The sequence below is a fragment of the Danio aesculapii genome, chromosome 7, assembly GCF_903798145.1.
Source record: "Danio aesculapii chromosome 7, fDanAes4.1, whole genome shotgun sequence".
Lineage (NCBI taxonomy): Eukaryota > Metazoa > Chordata > Actinopteri > Cypriniformes > Danionidae > Danio > Danio aesculapii.
Window position 1 is genome coordinate 5,983,841 of NC_079441.1, and position 19,700 is coordinate 6,003,540.

Consider the following 19,700-nt stretch of genomic DNA (forward strand, 5'->3'; position numbering starts at 1 on the left):
GTTAATATTATGTGACTGAAACTCATTACATTAGAGCATTATGTAATTACATAACACTGTTATTGTGCTGTCTAAAAATGTAGTTATTTTAGTACTTAAATTTACACCAGTTGTTAATAAATGTAACGCAAAGCTGAATTTTCAGCATCCTCACTCCAGACATCATGATCCCCCCCCCCCCAAAAAACGACATTTTATCACAGACGACTGGCCAGTTATATAAGCACAATAATCTCACCATGTCCCCGAAATCTGACGACTCAAAGTCTGACAGGACAGTGTCCACCTCGACCTGCAGAATCAGTCAAAACATAAAGACGTGTCACTTATTACACATTACAGCATATGAGAGTGAGTAAATGCCCAGATACACTTCAAACTAAGCTATTTTTGTCGTTCTTCATTTGAGGACAAAAAGATGTTTGAAAATGCTGAGTGACACTACACTGTTTCCAAAACCTGCAGTGGGTGGGTTGTAAAGTAGCAATTGTCAGGGGTGTTGTAATTGGGGTCGGGGAAGCGTGAATGAGTGCATATGGCCCTGGAATGTAAGGAGTCCTGTAATATTACTGTTGTGATGGTGTGTGATACTGATACAACCTCTTTCTAATCCAATCTTCCAACCCCCTGCTCTTCAAATGTAATATAGCAGAGCTGGTGCAGATATATCCGCACCTGTACTATCGCTCGCAGAGAGATTTTCAAGACTCAGAGTTTTGATTTTGTTGGAAGTATTTACTTCTACTTTTGTTATCATTATTATTAGTACTGTCCTGACTTGTCCTGTTATCTCCTCATTATCATTATTACAAGTATCTCTACCATTGTCATTATTCAGGTTGCTGTAGTTGTAGTAGTAGTGGTTGAAGTTGTAGTTTGGGTTTTTGAAGTAGTATCTGTAGTAGTAGATGTCGTTGGTATAGTGGTATCAGACGTAGTGAATGTGTAGTAGTAGTAGTAGTAGTCGTTGTCGTTGTCTGTGTAGTAGTATCAGAAGCAGTAGACGTTGTTGATGTAGATGTTGTAGTAGCAGTCATTCCTGTAGTAGTATCAGTAGTAGATGTAGTAGTAGTAGTAGTAGTATCAGTGGTAGTAGTCGTTGTAATAGGTTCAGTAGTAGTACACAATGTAGGAGTAGTAGTGGTTGTGGCTGTAGTAGCAGTAGTAATAGTTGTAGCATTAGAAACTCTCTGTAGTAGTAGTAGTAGTTGGTGTAGTACTTGGGATTTATTTTTATTATTAATATTTTTATTATTGTAGTGGTTGTTGTTAATGATTATTACTGTTGTCCTTTCTTGCTTGTTTACTGTCATTATTACTATCATTATATCACTAGCATTGTTGTCAATCCTTAAATAAGTTACTTGCTTCATTTTGTGACTGTTATTGTTCCTTTTGTATGTACTCTGACCTGTTTACCATGTTACCTTTACATGCACACACGCACGCACGCACGCACGCACGCACGCACGCACGCACGCACGCACGCACGCACACACGCACGCACGCACGCACGCACACACACACACACACACACACACACACACACACAAACACACGCACAAACACACGCACAAACACACGCACAAACACACGCACCTGCCGGTACTTGATTGTATTGTTGTTGTTTTTTGTATTTTTGTTATTGTTTCATTTTTCTTTGTATTTGCATTAGCTCAAATTGTGTACCTTTTGTATATTCTAATAAAAAAAGAAAAAAAAGAAAAAAAAGAAAAAAAAGGAAGTATACCGGGGCCTTAAATGATGCTTGGTTGACATAATTGAACATTAAACAGGTCGTTTGTGTGCATTTTCAACCCTATTGTGACGTATAGGTATGGCCAGACAGAATCTGCAGACATATTAAAGATCTGCGGATTCATGCAGATTGATTTTAGATTTTGTAAAGCACATGCACGGCGCTTCAAAATTAAATACCTCCGTCAAGCACGTTTACATCGATAAACAATAAAAAAGTAGTGCGTTATAGAGGAAAAACTCATTCTGTGTGAACATCCTAATTGTGCCAGTTTGGTGACTGTCGCTTTAAATTCAAATGAGCTTGTGATCCACGCCCTCTTTGAAAAACAACGCGGAGCTACAAATGCCTATGCATCAGAAAAGCAACAGATTCAAAACAGGACTCGCGTTCTCTGTGTGAAGATCTGAAAGTGTGTGTCTCAGAATGTGTCAGGCTATGGAGACCCCTGTCGATCTTCATTTGTGCTTCATCTAAAACTCCACATTTATAATCCTCTTAGTCTACGCTGACATTATCTTCAGCAGCTCAAAACTCTAATGGCCGATGGCTGCTTCTCACTTAGGGCTGTTTATGCTAATGAGGGAGAGATGGTCAGTAGTGGGCGGGGCTTTCCCCGTCTGATGACACGTACAAAGGAAGAATGTCAATCATAGTGTTTCTGCAGACTGTTTATATCAAGCCTGATTATTAATAATAGAATTAATACATTTGGACTATTAGAAGCTGCTTATATTCACACACTGCTGACACACATCTGTGTGTAAATCCCTTATAAAAGTGATATTTGCATAATAGGTCTTCTTTAACTACTCATAAAAGAGTAGTAAACCTACCTTTATGTCCGGGGGTAAGGTGAGCCAGCGGACGGCCGGCAGTCCATCTAAAAACAGCGACCCGGAGAGGTCAGGTGCCCTGGAGCTGTGGATCAGGCGCGAGGGCTGAATGAGCTGCTGAAAGAAGAGGCAGAAGAAATGATCCAGACGAGGAGCGTTTTCCACATCGCTGAAGCCTCTGGAGAGACACACAATTCACAAACATTCATCATTCGCCGTCCATACACACACACACACACACACACACACACACACACACACACACACACACACACACACACACACACATACAGCTGTCTGGTATTATGTAAAGTCAAAGTCAAAATTATTGACTTATTGATTATTAATGTGAATTTTCAAATATTTCCCAAATGATGTTTAACAGATTCAGGAAATTTTCACAGTATTTCCTATAATATTTGTTCTTCTAGAGAAAGTCTTATTTGTTTTATTTCAGCTAGAATAAAAGCAGTTTTTAATTTTTGAAAAACATTTTAAGGTCAATATTATTAGCCCCTTTAAGCTATATATGTTCTCGATAGTCTACAGAACAAACCATCGTTATACAATAACTTGCCTAATTACCCTAACCTGCCTAGTTAACCTAATTACCCTAGTTAAGCCTTTAAATGTCACTTTAAGCTGTATAGAAGTGTCTTGAAAAATATCTAGTCAAATATTATTTACTGTCATCATGACAAAGATAAAATAAATCAGTTATTAGAAATGAGTTATTAAAACTATTATGTCTAGAAATGTGTTGAAATCTTCTTTCCATTAAACAGAAATTGCTGCTAATAATTCTGACTCCAACTCTAATCTGTATGTGTATAACTGCATATTCAGACACACGTATACCTGTCTAGAGAGCCGTACATGACTTTTAGTGTTCTCACGACTCCCTCAACCACAGTCTGGAGATACAGCAGAGGAACCCTGTGGACCGAAACACACACACACACACACACACACACACACACACACACACACACACACACACACACACACACACACACACACACACACACACACACACACACACACACACACACACACACACACACACACACACACACACACACACACACACACACACACACACTACACTGACAACTAGATCAACACACTTCAATGGTTTTGATACATTTAACGCAAAAGAGTAAAAACTGACAGAATTTATAAACAAAAGCTAAAATATTGAAAAAAGTAATAATCATAATAATATTTATTATTAATAATAGCTATTTTAATAATTACATTTTAGTTCATTGAAATTTTCAGCTTTTGATTTCTCACATTAATTTATTCTCTAAATTACACACACACACACACACATTGGCCACTTTATTAGGTACCAGGCTGGACCCCCCTTTTGCCTTCAGAACTGCCTTAATCCTTCATGTCACAGATTCAACAAGCTACTTGAAATATTCCTCAGAGATTTTGCTCCATATTGACATGATAGCATCACGCAGTTGCTGCAGATTTGTCGGCTGCACATCCATGATGAGAATCTCCCATTCCACCACATCCCAAATGTGCTCTATTGGATTGAGATCTGCTGACTGTGTAGGCCATTTGAGTACAGTGAACTCATTGTCATGGACCCTGCCATCCGAATGTTGCAGCAGAAATCAAGACTCATTAGACCAGGCAACGTTTCTCCAATCTTCTGTTATCCAATTGTAGCCTCAGTTTTCTGCTCTGAGTTGACAGGGGTTGGACGTGTTGTGTGTTCAGAGATGCTCTTCTGCAGACCTCGGTTGTAACGAGTGCTTATTTGAGTTACTGTTGCCTTTCTATCAGCTGGAACCAGTCTGGCCATTCTCCTCTGACCTCTGGCATCAACAAGGCATTTTTTTCCAACCATTCTCTGTAAACCCTAGAGATGGCTGTGCGTGAAAATCCCAGCAAATCAGCAATTTCTGAAATACTCAGACCAGCCCGTCTGGCACCAACAACCATGCCACGTTCAAAGTCACTTAAATCCCCTTTCTTTCCATTCTGATGCTCGGTTTGAACTGCAGCAGATCGTCTTGACCATGTCTACATGCCTAAATGAATTGAGTTGCTGCCATATGATTATATGCCATAAGAAATTTGCGTTAAAAAGCAGTTGTACCTAATAAAGTGGCCAGTGTGTGTGTGAGTGTGTGTGTGTGTGTATAGTGGGTAACACATTTTAAACAAAAATTAATAAAATATATCAAATTAAAAAGTAACACATTTTAAATACATAAACAAGAATTACAAATACAGCTCGGTACAAATTAACTTAAAAATAAAATAAAAAAAAATTCTGAGCAAATCAATCAAGAGAGTCTTTTTTATGTGTTTTTCAAGTACATTCAGAAACTTTCTAAGAGGCAAATGTTTGTGTATGCAGACGGGACGAGGTTATGCTTCCGTTTTTGGAGCTGGACTGATTATAAATGATGGTTTCTATAGTTATTACTTAGATTACGGTTACAGAGATGAGACTGACCTGCTGGCCGGTACAGCGATGACCAGCAGATTGGACTCTTCCTTCCAGTAGCCCACATGAACCAACTGCTGCTGGAGCCACAGAGAGGAGCTGGGGGGAAAACAGACATCATTTACACCGTTAATACCACTGTAAAACTACAACAGGAAAAAGAGAAGAGATGCTCAGACTGACCGGACACAAATCAGAACTATATAATATACCTAAAACTATATTACATCTAGAGAAATAAGTCTGTAAAATAGCAGAAATTGTATATTACAATGTTTCTGTAGCGTTATATACAACACCAGCCCTGAAAATATAGCACTTTAAATTATTAAAAATGTCCATGAAAGTCACTTTTTTTAAAGTTAAATGTTGTTCGAAGACAGATCAAGGTCCCAAAGTGGAATTCAAGCAGAAATAAATAGCGAAAAATAAAATGAATATGGAAAACTGCTAATTTACAGATATTTTTATTACAGTGTACACATTATGAAATCACAATTATAGAAATAAAATGACTTTGGCTTTGCTGACAGTCTCCTAAAGGCTGACTGTTTCCCCATAATGTTATAACAGAAGATCATTCCAATGGTTTACATTTTATTTATCCAATTATTTAATTAAAATGGTTCATTTGTAGATCTATGAAATGTAGACCACTTTACAAAGTCTAAACTCACACAGGAGGACTAGTGGCTGACATGTAGACGAGCAGCCTAATTCATTTCATGTTTTGGTTAACTAATTCTTTAAATACAGCTCTCTTGAGCTCTAAAGGAAACAAACGCAAAAGAAGAAATCTGCCGTTAAATTAGTTTTAGCAGACACGAAACTGCCGGTCATTTTCACATTCGTTTTTCAGCTAGGGATTAATATTAGAGCAGCCTAATCAAAACGTTTGGTTGGACACTGAACAGTCCCACAGACTACAATTAATATTATAATTGATTATATTCATTATTACTAATATTATTAAAATGAAGCTATAAAACTGACAAAACAGAGAACACTTCGCTAAGACATCGCTAAAGCGCACTTTAACCGCTGTGAAAAGAAACTTCCCATTATGCAGCAGCATTAGAACCCTTAACAAATGGCTTTTGAGTTTGAAGATGATCTGCCAGTGAAGTCAAGTTTACAGTGCAGGGCTCAACAATATGGACTGCTGAATGGAATGGGGCCAGCGTGTGAGATGCTCTTTACAGTAGACAGGATCGTTATTGGCCAGATCGGGCCACTGATGCCTTGTCACTAAAGTTTAATTTACCTGCAACTATTTGTCAATTGCCTTCAAATACAGTTTTAGAATTGAGAAACAGATTGTGTCTTTAAGCCTTCAAATTCTACCTTCTCTGTTTCTCTTATCTGATTGGATGCTGTGAGCATGTTTTTTTTCCGTAACAACCAGTACCACGAAGTGACAGCAACATGGCGGCAACATCAAATGATGATGCTAACAGAAAACCTTTGTTTCTAACATCTTGGAAGCAGACATTTACAAGGTTTCACCATGACTGATCAGTTTGGCAGGTCAGCCACATTTTGTTTTGCAATAAAATACCTGCCCATTTTGCTACTTCTGTTTGCATAACACTATGAGTTTTGCTCATTATACATTTATTAACATTTTTAAATAACTAAAATTCTAGATTTACAAACAATTTGACACATTTTTTTTTTATTTGTGGCTAAAAATAGCTTTTAACTTCTTTTGGTGGGGCCAGGGAAAATATGAACCACTGGTCCAATCGGGCCAGTAGAAAAAATCCTTAGCCTTGAACCTTGCAGTGTTATAAATAAAATGGGTGCACTGAAAAAAAAAGTGTTGCATGCAAAACTGTTGCAAACAATTTATTTGTGTTGAATTTAAACAAACAAATTAAATTTAACAATGTTCAACTTAATTTGTTTGTTTAAATTCAGCCCAAATAAATTGTTTACAACCACTTAACGTAAAAAAATTGAGTAAATCCAATGAATCATCTTTGAATATTTTTTTCAGCGTAGGCTACATAGTGCGTGAGTACATGGATTTTCCACAGATCAACCTCTCACATGCACTGCAGGTAGGCTGAATGATAATCTTTAATGAATATGCAATATAGGCTATACTGATATTTGCTCCTGCAAAATTAAACACCAGAAAATATATTGTAGGCCTATTTTAACGGCTAGAATACAGCTAGCATATCGATTTTATTTTGACTTGTGGCCCTAAAAACGAAAATGTAACCTGAAAACAAGTTATTAAAATAGGCTAAATGAATAAATAAAATGACTAGTCGGCCTAATAGCCTAAAGGTTTATGGTCGCGTTTTTACAAATGCCAACCGGACTGTCACGGTCGGTGTAGAGGAAAAGGGAGTGAGGACTCAGGTGCAGAAAAGAATATGGGTTTTATTAATATTAAATGGCAAAACAAAAATAAAAAGGCAAAAACAGCAAAACAAACTACCCCGACATTACCAAAACAAATAAACAAACAAACCAAACTAGACTGGGCAGGCTGGCAGGGATCAGAAGTGGAACAGACACATGACAAGGTAACACGATGAGGCAACATACGATGACCAACTGGCACAGGACAGCAGACATGAGGAGAATATAAGCAGGAGTAAAATCAACACACAAACAGATGAACATAATTAACTAATAATGGGTTAACAAGGAGGGTGGGACTAGACGATAGACGGGAGAGCACCTGACACAAAGAGACAACAAGCCAGGTGCTCACATAAAACAAGACTAGAACATGCAGCCAATGAGAGAACTCATTAACCGCGTGTTCGTATGACAAGACAAAACACAACACTGAAGCACACAAAAGCAAGCGACCAATGTAAAACACAGAGCCACGTGCTTTGACAACAGACGCAGGACACGAGCACACGATAAGTGAAAACATCTTACCGTGCGCTCACATAAATGCACCGCGCATGTTTCATCTCAGCGCCAACCAAAACCAAAACCAACTAGATGGAGAGCCTGAGAATGAAACAGCGCGATGCTGACAAAACAAATCACAAACACGAGTACAAGCGGGAGCGCGCACGGTCCGCACGCACCTATGACGACGCGCACCCAGACAATGACAAAACAAGTGCTGACCCAAGAAAACTCGAGCCGAGCACTAACAGGACAGGACAAGACAGAGCTAGTGTCCGGACTCTGCCACAAAACAAGAATTAACAAGACCAGAGTGGCAGAACCCTGACACCGGACAATTTCAAGAAAAAAAACCCCTTATGATAGCCTAACATAAATCTTTATTTTTTACCTTTAAAATGATAATAAAAGTCATGCCTATTGAATTACCTGTTATTCATGCCAAAAAGTAACCAGTTTTCACGGTAATAACATTTTTTTTCTTTTACTTTGTTTTTTCTTTTGAGGTAGGTAGACAGACTCTCTGTTTTGCCACACTGGTGCCTTAAAATGTAACTAAGTAACACATTTAGCTACTATTTTTTTTAAATGACGTTGGATTGTAACATTTAACTTTTTCCTAACACTGATATTGGTTGGGTAATAGGCTATACGTGAAGCGTGATGACTCGGTTATGCTGATTTCATTATGTTTATTTACCGGTTATAATCAAACTGTGGGTTAGCTTGCATGTGTGTGCATAGTTTGACGTCTTTACCTAAAACTTATTTAACATTTATAGTATTTGAAATAAAACTGAAAGAAATAAGGAGAATAAAATATGATTGAAGCACTCGTTTGGCACTGAAGCCATGATCCGACAACTTTCATTAATAAAATCAGTAAGAGCGTAACTGTGCATATTTTTATTACTATAAAGAAGTACATCACTGCCTCAAATCAGTAACTTAGGCAGTAATGCAAAATAATAATAATTAAGTGAATAAATAGCCTTAATGAAAGGAATGAGAACGACCAAAATCAGTCACCCCTATGGGATTAAAATGCCCCCTCAGTTATGATGGGCCTGGGCTGATACCATTCGGACATCAAGAATTAAAATGAAAGAATTAAATGAAAAACACAAGGGCGAAGAATTGGCCGTGTCCCCACCAATATCCACCAATTACTGAAAAGTCCCCACCCCCTCCATATTTGAACTGTCTTCAAAATAAAATCAAGCTCTGTCAACCTCTCAGCAAGATTAGAGCAAGATCAGTTTTGATTTTGGCCTCTTTGATTCTGAAAAACAATAATAATAATTGGGTTAAATAAGAAATGGTTAAATTGCGTCACATCTCTCTCTAAATTTCTTTACATTCATACGTCCTCAAAGTCAAATAGCAATAAAAATGACATGTAAATTGATTTCTGCAGCATGAGCTGTGCTTCATTAATTGTTGTTTGTGCATGTTATTGTGTTTAAAGCCTTTAATCACGTTTTTAAAAGCGCCAAACAGAATTTGCATTCAATACGTGTGCTGTAGGGTTGTGTGTCGCCACCAATGTCAAAGGCAAATCTACACCCTTGATCAAATATCATATACAGGTCAAAAAGCCCTTCAAGGACCAGAATAGGATATTTATTCTTCATTTTCTTTTCGGCTTAGTCCCTTTATTAATCTGGGTGTAGCGCTGCCACATAATTGAGTTTATGCTGACTGCTAAATTCATTAAATGTGTGAATAGGCCATGCGGTTAAGCATACTCGCACTTAGTTTTTTTGTAGCCCAAATATATAATTGAGTAATGGACTTATTTTACATTCTTTATTTTGAAGTGATGAGGTGAAGTGAATGTGTCTGTAGTCTATTTCCTGTTCTAACTGTTGCCGTTTTTTTTTATAAATACACATTTACATAACATACACACCACATGGGGGAGATAGAGGGCACATGGACACTGCTCAGTGTGACATCTGAAGAAGCCAGAGGAGCACATGGAGTAGGAGTTTGCCAAATATACCTTTTTTTTTTTTTTTTGATTCGTGGGCGAAGGACAATTGTTTGCGTGGATTTTTTGCTCTTTTTAGGACTCATTAGTCTTGCAGACCCACAGTTAGTGGTGGGCAAAGCGAGTCTTCATGAAACACTGAAACAGTTGAAGCAAATGTGTCGAAGCTTCGAAACGTTTCGAAACCCCACTCTACAGTGACGCCTAGTGGTCATTTTTTTTGTATTACACTGGAACAGCTTCAGCAAAGCACAGTTGAGAAAATTGAGGTATTAAATGCCACTTTGTAGGATCGAACCTTCACGTGATTTATTTTAAGGTTTCTGTCTTCCATGCGGGGATCGTTGGTTCGAATCCAGGCTGATACAGTTAATTTGAAATCCTTTAATATCAGTTTGAGATGCTTTGTTTGTGTACCGTTTTGTTTTAACATTGGTCTGACATCCGAATAAACACTTTGTGAATAAATATGTCTTGTTTTGGTCATAAAACAGGCCTGTTGCTAGATCAGATACAGTTGTGGACAGAAGTTAACAAGAATTATTTATATTATTCATTAAATTTCCCATTTATTGTATTTTTTTAACGTCTACCACAACCCTAAACCCAACCATCACAGTACTGTAAAATATTAATTATTGTTTTACAGTTACAAAAATGATGCTAAATTGAGGGCGTATCTGCAGCTGTATCCTATCTAGACTACACCATAAACAGTAACATGATTAAAATACATAAAATCATGATTTTGGAGTAGCTGTACAAGTCGGGATTCGAACCCAAAAGTCATTTGAAGCTTGTAACAACATACACACGCACGGTCCATTAGGCCAAACGTGTCAAATACGTTAATTTTACCCTGTCAGTCAAATGGAGATTCTCCAAGTCTCGAAACGCTTCTAAACTGATCGATGCTTTGAATCGCTTTTGTCACGTGACCAGGTGTTTCGAAACACTTTAGTCACGTGACCTGTGTGTTTTGGATCATGGTTTGGTGCAGTATTTCGAAACACTTGCGCTTCGGGATCTCGATACTGTGTCGAACCGTCAGTTTCACGTCAGCCATCCCTACCCACAGTAAAGACTATCCTAGGAGGACCTTTGAGGTACAGCAACAAGACATGGTTCCAATTATCCGGACTCAAACTTTGGGGTGAGCGCGACCCATTTTGCACGTACACTCATCCACGGACTTTTGGACTTTACACACAAACGGGGATTCGCCATTTTTGTATTGTGTTATTGTATGAATGTTGTTTGTTTTTATGTTTGATTGTGAGGACATTTTCAGAGAACTGTGTAATTATAATACATAAAGTATCCTTTATCAATCCATGATAACATTTGAAAACAGGAACTAGAGAATTGAACCATTTTTTAAATTTTTATTTTTGTGTATCCCGTTGATTTAAAGACGAGACGTTACATGGGGTCGCCACAACGGAATGAACCGCCAACTTATCCAGCGCATGTTTTACACAGCGGATGCCCTTCCAGCTGCAACCCATCTCTGGGAAACATCCAAACACACTCATTCACACACATACACTATGGACAATTTAGCCTACCCAATTCACCTATACTGCAAATTTTTGGACTGTGGGGGAAACCGGAGCACCCGGAGGAAACCCACATTAACACGGGGAGAACATGCAAACTCCACATAGAAATGCCAACTGACCCAGCCGAGGCTCGAACCCAGAATAGGATATAAAACATGCAAATAAATCTCCTAAATGCTGAAGTGAGAGTCTTGTGTATCTGACCTGACGATCTGCCCGCCGGTGACGTTCTCCAGCATGTCGCAGAGCGTCAGGAAAATCCCTCTCACTGCTTTGAGCTGAGCGGAAGCTTCAGATTGAGGATAGTGGTACACAATCTCCTGCTGTAGAGAGGAAACACACGTCACTTTCACAGCTGACATCTCAGTGCATATATGCATTTACATTTAGTCGTTTAGCAGACACAATGTGACTTACAACTGAGGAGGCAGTCAGTGATTCGACAAGAAGAGGCAACACACAACAACAAGAGCTGATTATACAAAGCAACTGTTAGTGCTCAGAGAATCAAGTGCTGGAGTAAGGAGGGGGAGAGTTTTTATAAAGAGTGAAAAGTGTTTCTGTGGGTGGTTTGTCAAGCCCACTCACCTGCGTGAGCCTCACTTCATAAACACACATTGTTTTGTTTTTTATAGATGGTGGGGAAAATTAATTTTTATTATAGGTGGGCATAGATTATTTTTTTAATCTATATTAATCTCTGAATTAATCTAGATTAATCTAGATTAAAATGGCTCGTTTGAATTCTGCCGAAGGCATTCAGAATATGTGTGCTACCCAAATAATAAGTCTTTGAGAACAGGTTTCTCAAGCCAGGTGGCGCATTAGACCAGGGGGTTATCTCCTGTTTCCAAAATGCATCACAAACTGCTTGAGAAACTGCTCTACTGTGATAATTGGTGATGAAAATAAATGATGTTCAATAAGATGTACTTGTGTTTACTAACTGTTTATTCAGTTAAACATTAATGTTGAACTGTAGGCCTACATAAGCTCCAAACAGGGATTTTTGATGACCTTAATGCGACTAAAGTCATTACTGAACTAAACAGAAATGGAATTAACGTGGTGTTGTAAAATGTGCGGGTCCTTTAAGGGGCGGGGCTGCAGTTTTGTGGTGTGTGTGTGTGTGTGGAGCGAAGAGGGAGAGACAGAAGAGGAGCAGTTTTTCGCAATGAGACTGTTTTCAGTGATGTTCCCTCTTTGGTGACTGACTTTGTTGTACCACACGGAGAGTAATAAATGATTGGACCAAGTTACATGTGTCGACAAGTTACGAAAAGAAAAGGGAGTATTACTCGGCCCTGGAGTATTAAATGAATCTCCTCCGCTATCTCTAACACAACAAAGAGACAGTGCAGGAAAGGTTAACAGTGGAGCATATATTAGTGACATTATTGAAGTAAACACCGCAATCAAACTATGAACTACATGAATGAAATGTTCATGAGTTAAAGTGAAACTGTCGAACTGCAGCTAAAGTCAGGCATCCTGCTAGTTTGATTCAGAAGGGCACTTTGTTTGTCAGAGGGCTCACCGGTCAGGTATACATCCGTGCTAAAATATCAAGGTGAAAGTCATCATAGCTTGCCTAGAATAGATCCAGCTCCCAACCCAACTTTGAGAATAGATTAACAGTGATATTTTTATCGCGTGATAAGAGTCTCGCGTTAACGTAGCACTTTAGCGTCGGTAACAGCCCAGCACTAATTTTTATTATTACTTTTGTCTCTCTTTTACCAATCGTTTATGTAACTGTGCAATGAACTAACTAACTAACTAACAAACTTATTTTCTAGTGTGATATACACTCACTGGCCACTTTATTAGGTACACCTGTCCAACTGCTTGGTAACGCAAATTTCTAATCAGCCAATCACATGGCAGAAACTTAATGCATTTAGGCATGTAGACATGGTCGAGACAATCTGCTGCAGTTCAAACCGAGCATCAGAATGGGGAAGAAAGGTGATTTAAGTGACTTTAAACGTGGCATGGTTGTTGGTGCCAAATTGGTCTGAGTATTTCAGAAACTGCTGATCTACTGGGATTTTCACGCACAACCATCTCTAGGGTTTACAGAGAATGATCTGAAATAGAGAAAATATCCAGCAAGTGTCAGTTCTGTTGGCGCAAATGCCTTGTTGATGCCAGAGGTCAGAGGAGAATGGCCAGACTGGTTCCAGCTGATAGAAAGTCAACAGTAACTCAAATAAGCACTCGTTACAACCGAGGTCTGCAGAAGAGCATCTCTGAACACACAACACGTCCAACCTTGAGGCGGATGGGCTACAGCAGCAGAAGACCACACCGGGTGCCACTCCTGTCAGCTAAGAACAGGAAACTGAGGCTACAATTCACACAGGCTCACCAAAACTGGACAATAGAAGATTGGAGAAGCAAGTTTATTTACAACCAAAATTAAGCTAAAATTAAGTATTTACAGTACAAAACTACTAATTATTATTTTTACAGCGTGTGACAAACAAGAGGCATGACATACTGAAATACTACTGAACATTTCTGATTGTAATATGTCACAAATTGGTTATTGCTAATACTCTGATAAATCATTCATTCATTCATTCATTCATTCATTTTCTTCTCAGCTTAGTCCCTTTATTAATCAGGGGTCACCAAAGTGGAATGACCCGCCAACTTATCCAGCATATGTTTTACACAGCAATGCCTATCCAGCTGCAACCCATCAATGGGAAACACTCATACACTCACATTTACACACAAACACTACGGACAATTTAGCAAACTCCACACAAAAATGCCAACTGACCCAGTCAGGACTCAAACCAGCGACCTTGTTGCTGTAAGATAACAGTGCTACCCACTGCGCCACCCCTTTGATAAATCATGAAATCAAAATCCTTAAATCTTTAGTGCACATTTTCCAGCTTTCTCTTTTATATTTTCCAACTCCTTTAAATACGACTCCAAAAAAATGGACAACAGAAAACACAAAGACTTTAAATGACGAGTCTCTCACAGCTCAGGGGTTTGCCAAAAACCGCGCACTGGCCTGAGGCTGAATGAAGGATCATTATAATCCTGCAAAACCGCATCAGTGTGAGACAGTCTGAGGTCTGAATGAATGAACGGAGCCACAGCTTTTGTCATTTTGATTAGTATGCAGAGCAGCAACATTTAAATGCTTTCAGACCCAAAGACCCCTCCATATCTGATTTTCAATTACTGTCTTTTTTCTTTCCAAAGCTGCTTTGACACAGTTTGCACTCTATACAGCACTATAGAAATAAAACTGAACTGTATTAGAGCAATTCCAGTGTTATGCATGTGAGATTTGCAGTAAAACACCCTGCTATTTTACAGAGAATGTAAAAGATGTGAAGATTATTAGATTAAAACTTGTGCTTATATTTAGCAAAACAGCTAACCCCAGAGATAAGAGATCAGAAGATCAGATCTGTAAACATTCATTCATTCATTTTCCTTCAGCTTAGTCCTTTATTTAACAGGGGTTGCCACAGCAGAATGAACCGCCAACTATTCCAGCATATGTTTTATGCAGAGGATGCCCTTCCAGCTGCAACCCAGCACTGGGAAACACCCATACACACTCATTCACACACACACTCATTCATTGCGGCCAATTTAGCTTATCCAATTCATCTACAGCGCATGTGTTTGGACTGTGGGGGAAACCGGAGCAGCCAGAGGAAACCCACGCCAACACGGGGAGAACATGCAAACTCCACACAGAAATGCCGACTGGCTCAGCCGAGACTTGAACCAGCGACCTTCTTGCTGTGAGGCCACAGTGCTAACCACTGAGCCACCATGCCGCCCAATTTAACATTTTTGTTACACTGCTATTGATCCAGACTAATTCTTGGAAAATCCCCATAATTGTATAAGCTTTACTCTGCGATTTCCTCCTCTCCTCTTTCTTCATTAACTGATAATAGAGACGTTTCCGCAGTCCTTACGAGTGTTTTTTTCTTTCTGATGGGAATGTGAATAATTCAGCCAGACGAAAGCAAACGTCTCTCTCTTTCTCTCGCTCTCTTTTAATTCTCCAATTTCCTTACGTCACACTAAAACTGCTATAAACACAGCCGAGCCATTCATGCTCCGTCCTGACAGATTTAATGAGGGAAACTCTTCTGGACGGTGAAATCATGCAAACACATTAAACATTTAAAACACACACACACACATGCACACACACATGCACACACAGCTGTTTTAGCTCTGCCCGTTTGTCAAGAGCTGAAATGACATCTGTAGTTGTCATCTATGCTCATATTCATTCATTCGTTTTCCTTCGGCTTACTCCCTTTATTCATAAGCAGTCGCCACAGTGGAATGAACCGCCAACTTATCCAGCATATGTTTTACTTGAAATGGTTTTGTGGAATATATTTAGCTTTTTTACTTTATTTATTTATTTATTTAAAGTCCGCATGAACTGGAAGCTGCGACTGTTTTTTTTATTGTATTGTGAAGCTGTTCCTAGAGAAACAGAATATTAAGTAAACAGTGGGCGTGGCTTGTTTTTTCTACTGCGAGCTGATTGGATGTAGTAAAATAGGTGAGTCATTCAGAGAGATCTGGAAAAGTGTTTGGGGAGAGTTATTACAACCTAACAGACTCCTCCTCCTGCTCACCATTTCTGTTTGCTGTCAACACTGACAGCGGGAGGGGCGTGGTTAAGCATGTTAGCCCCGCCCAATACCTTAGACCGGGGGTCGGCAACCCGCGGCTCTAGAGGCGCATGCGGCTCTTTAGCGCTGCCTAGTGGCTCCCTGGAGCTTTTTCAAGAATGTTTGAAAATGGAAAAAGATGGGGGAGGGAAATACATTTTTTGTTTTAATATAGTTTCTGTAGAAGGACAAACATGACACAAACATTCTTAACGTTTTCTAATGCTGTAAAATGTGTAGAATAAATATTAAATTTCAAAATTTTTGTCAACGAAGATTTGCATCATAGCCTGCGACACACGTTTCTATCAGCAGGGCGGGATGCCAGGCAGGTGGCTGTTGTAAACAAACCGGCGGCTGAGTGATGGGTCATGGATCCCAAAGGAAAAAAGAGAAAAATAACTGAGGAGAACAGAGGATGCTGCTGCGTTTTACCCTTGCACTGACTTGCTTGGCATTTGCACAGAAATCAAACTCAAACTGTATTAATTTGATTTTATATACTTTATCTTTTCAAAAGGCTGCTGTTTTATTTTTATAAATGCAGGCTGCGTTTTATTGCACTCTGTTTGTTGCCCCGATGAGGGCCACGTTATGCACGTTCCATTTTGTTGTTGTTTTTTCGAATCCTCAAAATAAAAATGACATCAAAAATCGAATTTCTTTATTGCATTTCTTTAATTTCATTAAAGCAATGAAACATGGTTCATTAATATTGTAAAGAAGTTAAACTTGAGGCGGCATCGTACAACAGAGTAGTCACGTGGTGCGTCATTCTTTACAGGATGCGCTGCAGAGAAAATAAACATTTAATCATGAAGGCTCATTATGTATTTGTAGCCAACTTAGTCATTTTGATAGTAGGCTAATATAGATATATAAAGCATGTGTTGCCTTCATTATAAGGCTTTTAATTTTTTGCGGCTCCAGACATACTTGTTTTGTTTTTTTGGTCCAGTATGGCTCTTTCAATATTTTGGGTTGCCGACCCCTGCCTTAGACAAACGTAATTTGAGAATTTACCTGAAAACAAACAGGAAGTGCATTTTCAGATTTAAATTTTAGGGCAAACTATTGTTTTTTCTTAAAGGGTCACCAAACACCAAAACACATTTGAGATGTTGACAGTCGTATACGTGTCTAACAAGTAAAAAACAGTCGTATATTTCACTAACAAGTAAAAATTGCTTGTTTTTGCTTTATTTTGAGCAAGTTCCTTCTTTTGGTTTGAAAATTAATTTTGAAGCTGCGTCACAGCCTGCGTTAGCCTCTAGATTGGCTGTCTACATCGGCGAGTACAGTCTTTGAGCTTTCAGCATTAATACATGAGATTGGTTCGAACCAATCAGCGCGCTCTATTGTGTATGAGGTGCAACTTCATTAACATGCATGAGCGCTTCAAAAACCTTTACCTGTTACAGTGTTCAGACGGCACAGAGACGCCATGTTGTGTTGCAAACCGTAATTAAAACAAGTGAAAGAGGAAGTATTGTTTGGAGACATGGGACGCCGGTGTTGCGTTTATAAATGTGCCGCAACAAAGGTTTTCTTTTCATTTCCCCACTATGAGAGCGCCGCTGGACTCACGTGTGGATTACAGTTAACGCTACACGTGACAGAAATACGTTTGTAAGGAACATTTTTTACCCGAGAGCTTTTCTCATTTGCAAATGGTGAAATCCGGATTTGCCACTCGTCAACGCGGCTCCAGTTGGTGTTGATTGTCCTGTCTCTACAGATTTGGTAAGTGTGTGATCAGTGGTCTTTGTTTGTTCATTCAGAGGCAAAGTTAGTTCGTATCGTCAGCAGTACTCTTTCAGTGTTTAAAGACAGACCTTAGTCAAAATTATTTAGTCACTAAGTTTACAGCATGTTAATATCACTACAATATTATGGGCTGAAAGATCCGCTGTGAATGCGGCTCTCCGAGTGTAAACATGTAAACTCCTTAATTACATGTAAAAAACCATGTAAACTCCTTAATTAAACTATTACCGTCGTGTAGGATTTTTGCTGCATTTTGTGACAGTATAATCTATACCAGTGTTTCCCAACCCTATTCCAGGACGCACACTGACAGTACATATTTTGTACGTCTCCCTTATCTGACCCATTAACTTCAGGTTTTAGAGTCTCTTCTAATGTTCTGATGAGTTGATTCAGGTGTGTTTGATTAGGGAGAGGTGGAAAATGTGTACTTTTGGTGTGCCTTCAGGAACAGGGTTGGGAAACACTGGTCTATACACATGGCTTTCTGACACTACCTACCGAGTGCATCTAAGTTACAGAGAAATGCAGAGGTTTTTTTAATCTCCTATTCGCCGTGCGGTATCAGACATTCCATTACAACAACACTCTTCCAGCAGTTCCTCGCATCCAATATCTTGTTTGTCACGGGGGGCATGCATGAAATGTAACAGTTTGGCACTTTCACTTTCATTCAAAGGCAACAAATTAAGAATTTGGAAAATAATTAAATTACTGAGGTCCATGTAAACAGTCACTGTCTTTCTCCCCTGTGTCTGTGTGTTGTTTTGCCTCTGTGAAAATCAGAACTCGAACTGAAACTCCCCTTTTCATGCAAACCCTTCCCTCTTTCACCACTCAACACTCCCATAAACAGAGCTGGACTGGACTAGAGTTGTGAAAACACCCTGCTGAGACAGGGGGGTTTTATGGCCCTTTAATGACATGAATTGTTCACCACAAAACTAGCAATGTGAGCTCACGAAATCTATAAGTTTTGATTTCATTTGTAATTCGTTTGATATTTTGCATTGATGTATGAATGTAGTTTCTGCCATAACTCATTCTTGGTATTGCTACACAATAAATGAAACCTCAAACAGACTGACCTCATCCTGCTGCGTCTCTGAGTCCAGTCTGAGCGAGAGGAACATGGCGATGTGCGGGACGTCGGCGATGGACATCTGCAGCTCCACCGTGTCTTCGCCCCACAGCAGACGCACGAGCTGACTGACCTGAGGAGATGCTGGAACCTTGAAGTCTGGAGACACGCCGGCCGGACACACCGTTTCCAGGGTCAACCTCACCTAAAACACACACACACCATCAGAAAGCACAGGCAAATATTAGCATGATTGCTGCAGTGGAGAACAGTCTGCAAAAAAGAGACCTTAAAAGCTGCATTTACACTGCAAGTGACCCAATTCAGATCATTTTCTCCCATGTGGCACAGATCAAATATAGCCCATGTATGTGTAAGCAGGAAAAACAAACCATTCTGATTTACTCAGATAAGATTGAGGTTTTGTTCATATGTGGACATTTATCGGATATGAATCGGATCTGTGCCCTCATGTCTGCAGTGTAAGCAGGTGGATTGGATTTTCACCTGTCAATGAAAGTCGCACGTCATTAAAAACCACAGCGAATGACATAAATTCTGATGCTTTCACTTTCATAACCCAAATCTCATCTGCAAATACAAAAAAACCCTTTTATATCAACTCAGGCTCACTGTGGATATGTACCCCTGTATACATTTCTGA

At 39.2% G+C, this 19,700-nt stretch overlaps 1 protein-coding gene across 2 annotated transcripts in view; it reads right to left on the bottom strand.

The window, feature by feature from the left end:
* Window positions 1-19,700, bottom strand: part of intu (inturned planar cell polarity protein) — a 59,078-nt gene that overhangs the window by 12,435 nt on the left and 26,943 nt on the right. For both annotated transcript variants that reach the window (XM_056460985.1, XM_056460984.1), the window contains exons 4-9: window positions 19,044-19,241; window positions 11,714-11,832; window positions 5,081-5,170; window positions 3,454-3,531; window positions 2,596-2,773; window positions 239-292 (exon numbers count right to left, since the gene is read on the bottom strand). In XM_056460985.1, coding sequence (XP_056316960.1) covers window positions 239-292; window positions 2,596-2,773; window positions 3,454-3,531; window positions 5,081-5,170; window positions 11,714-11,832; window positions 19,044-19,241 — 717 coding nt within the window. The remainder of the gene's footprint in view (window positions 1-238; window positions 293-2,595; window positions 2,774-3,453; window positions 3,532-5,080; window positions 5,171-11,713; window positions 11,833-19,043; window positions 19,242-19,700) is intronic.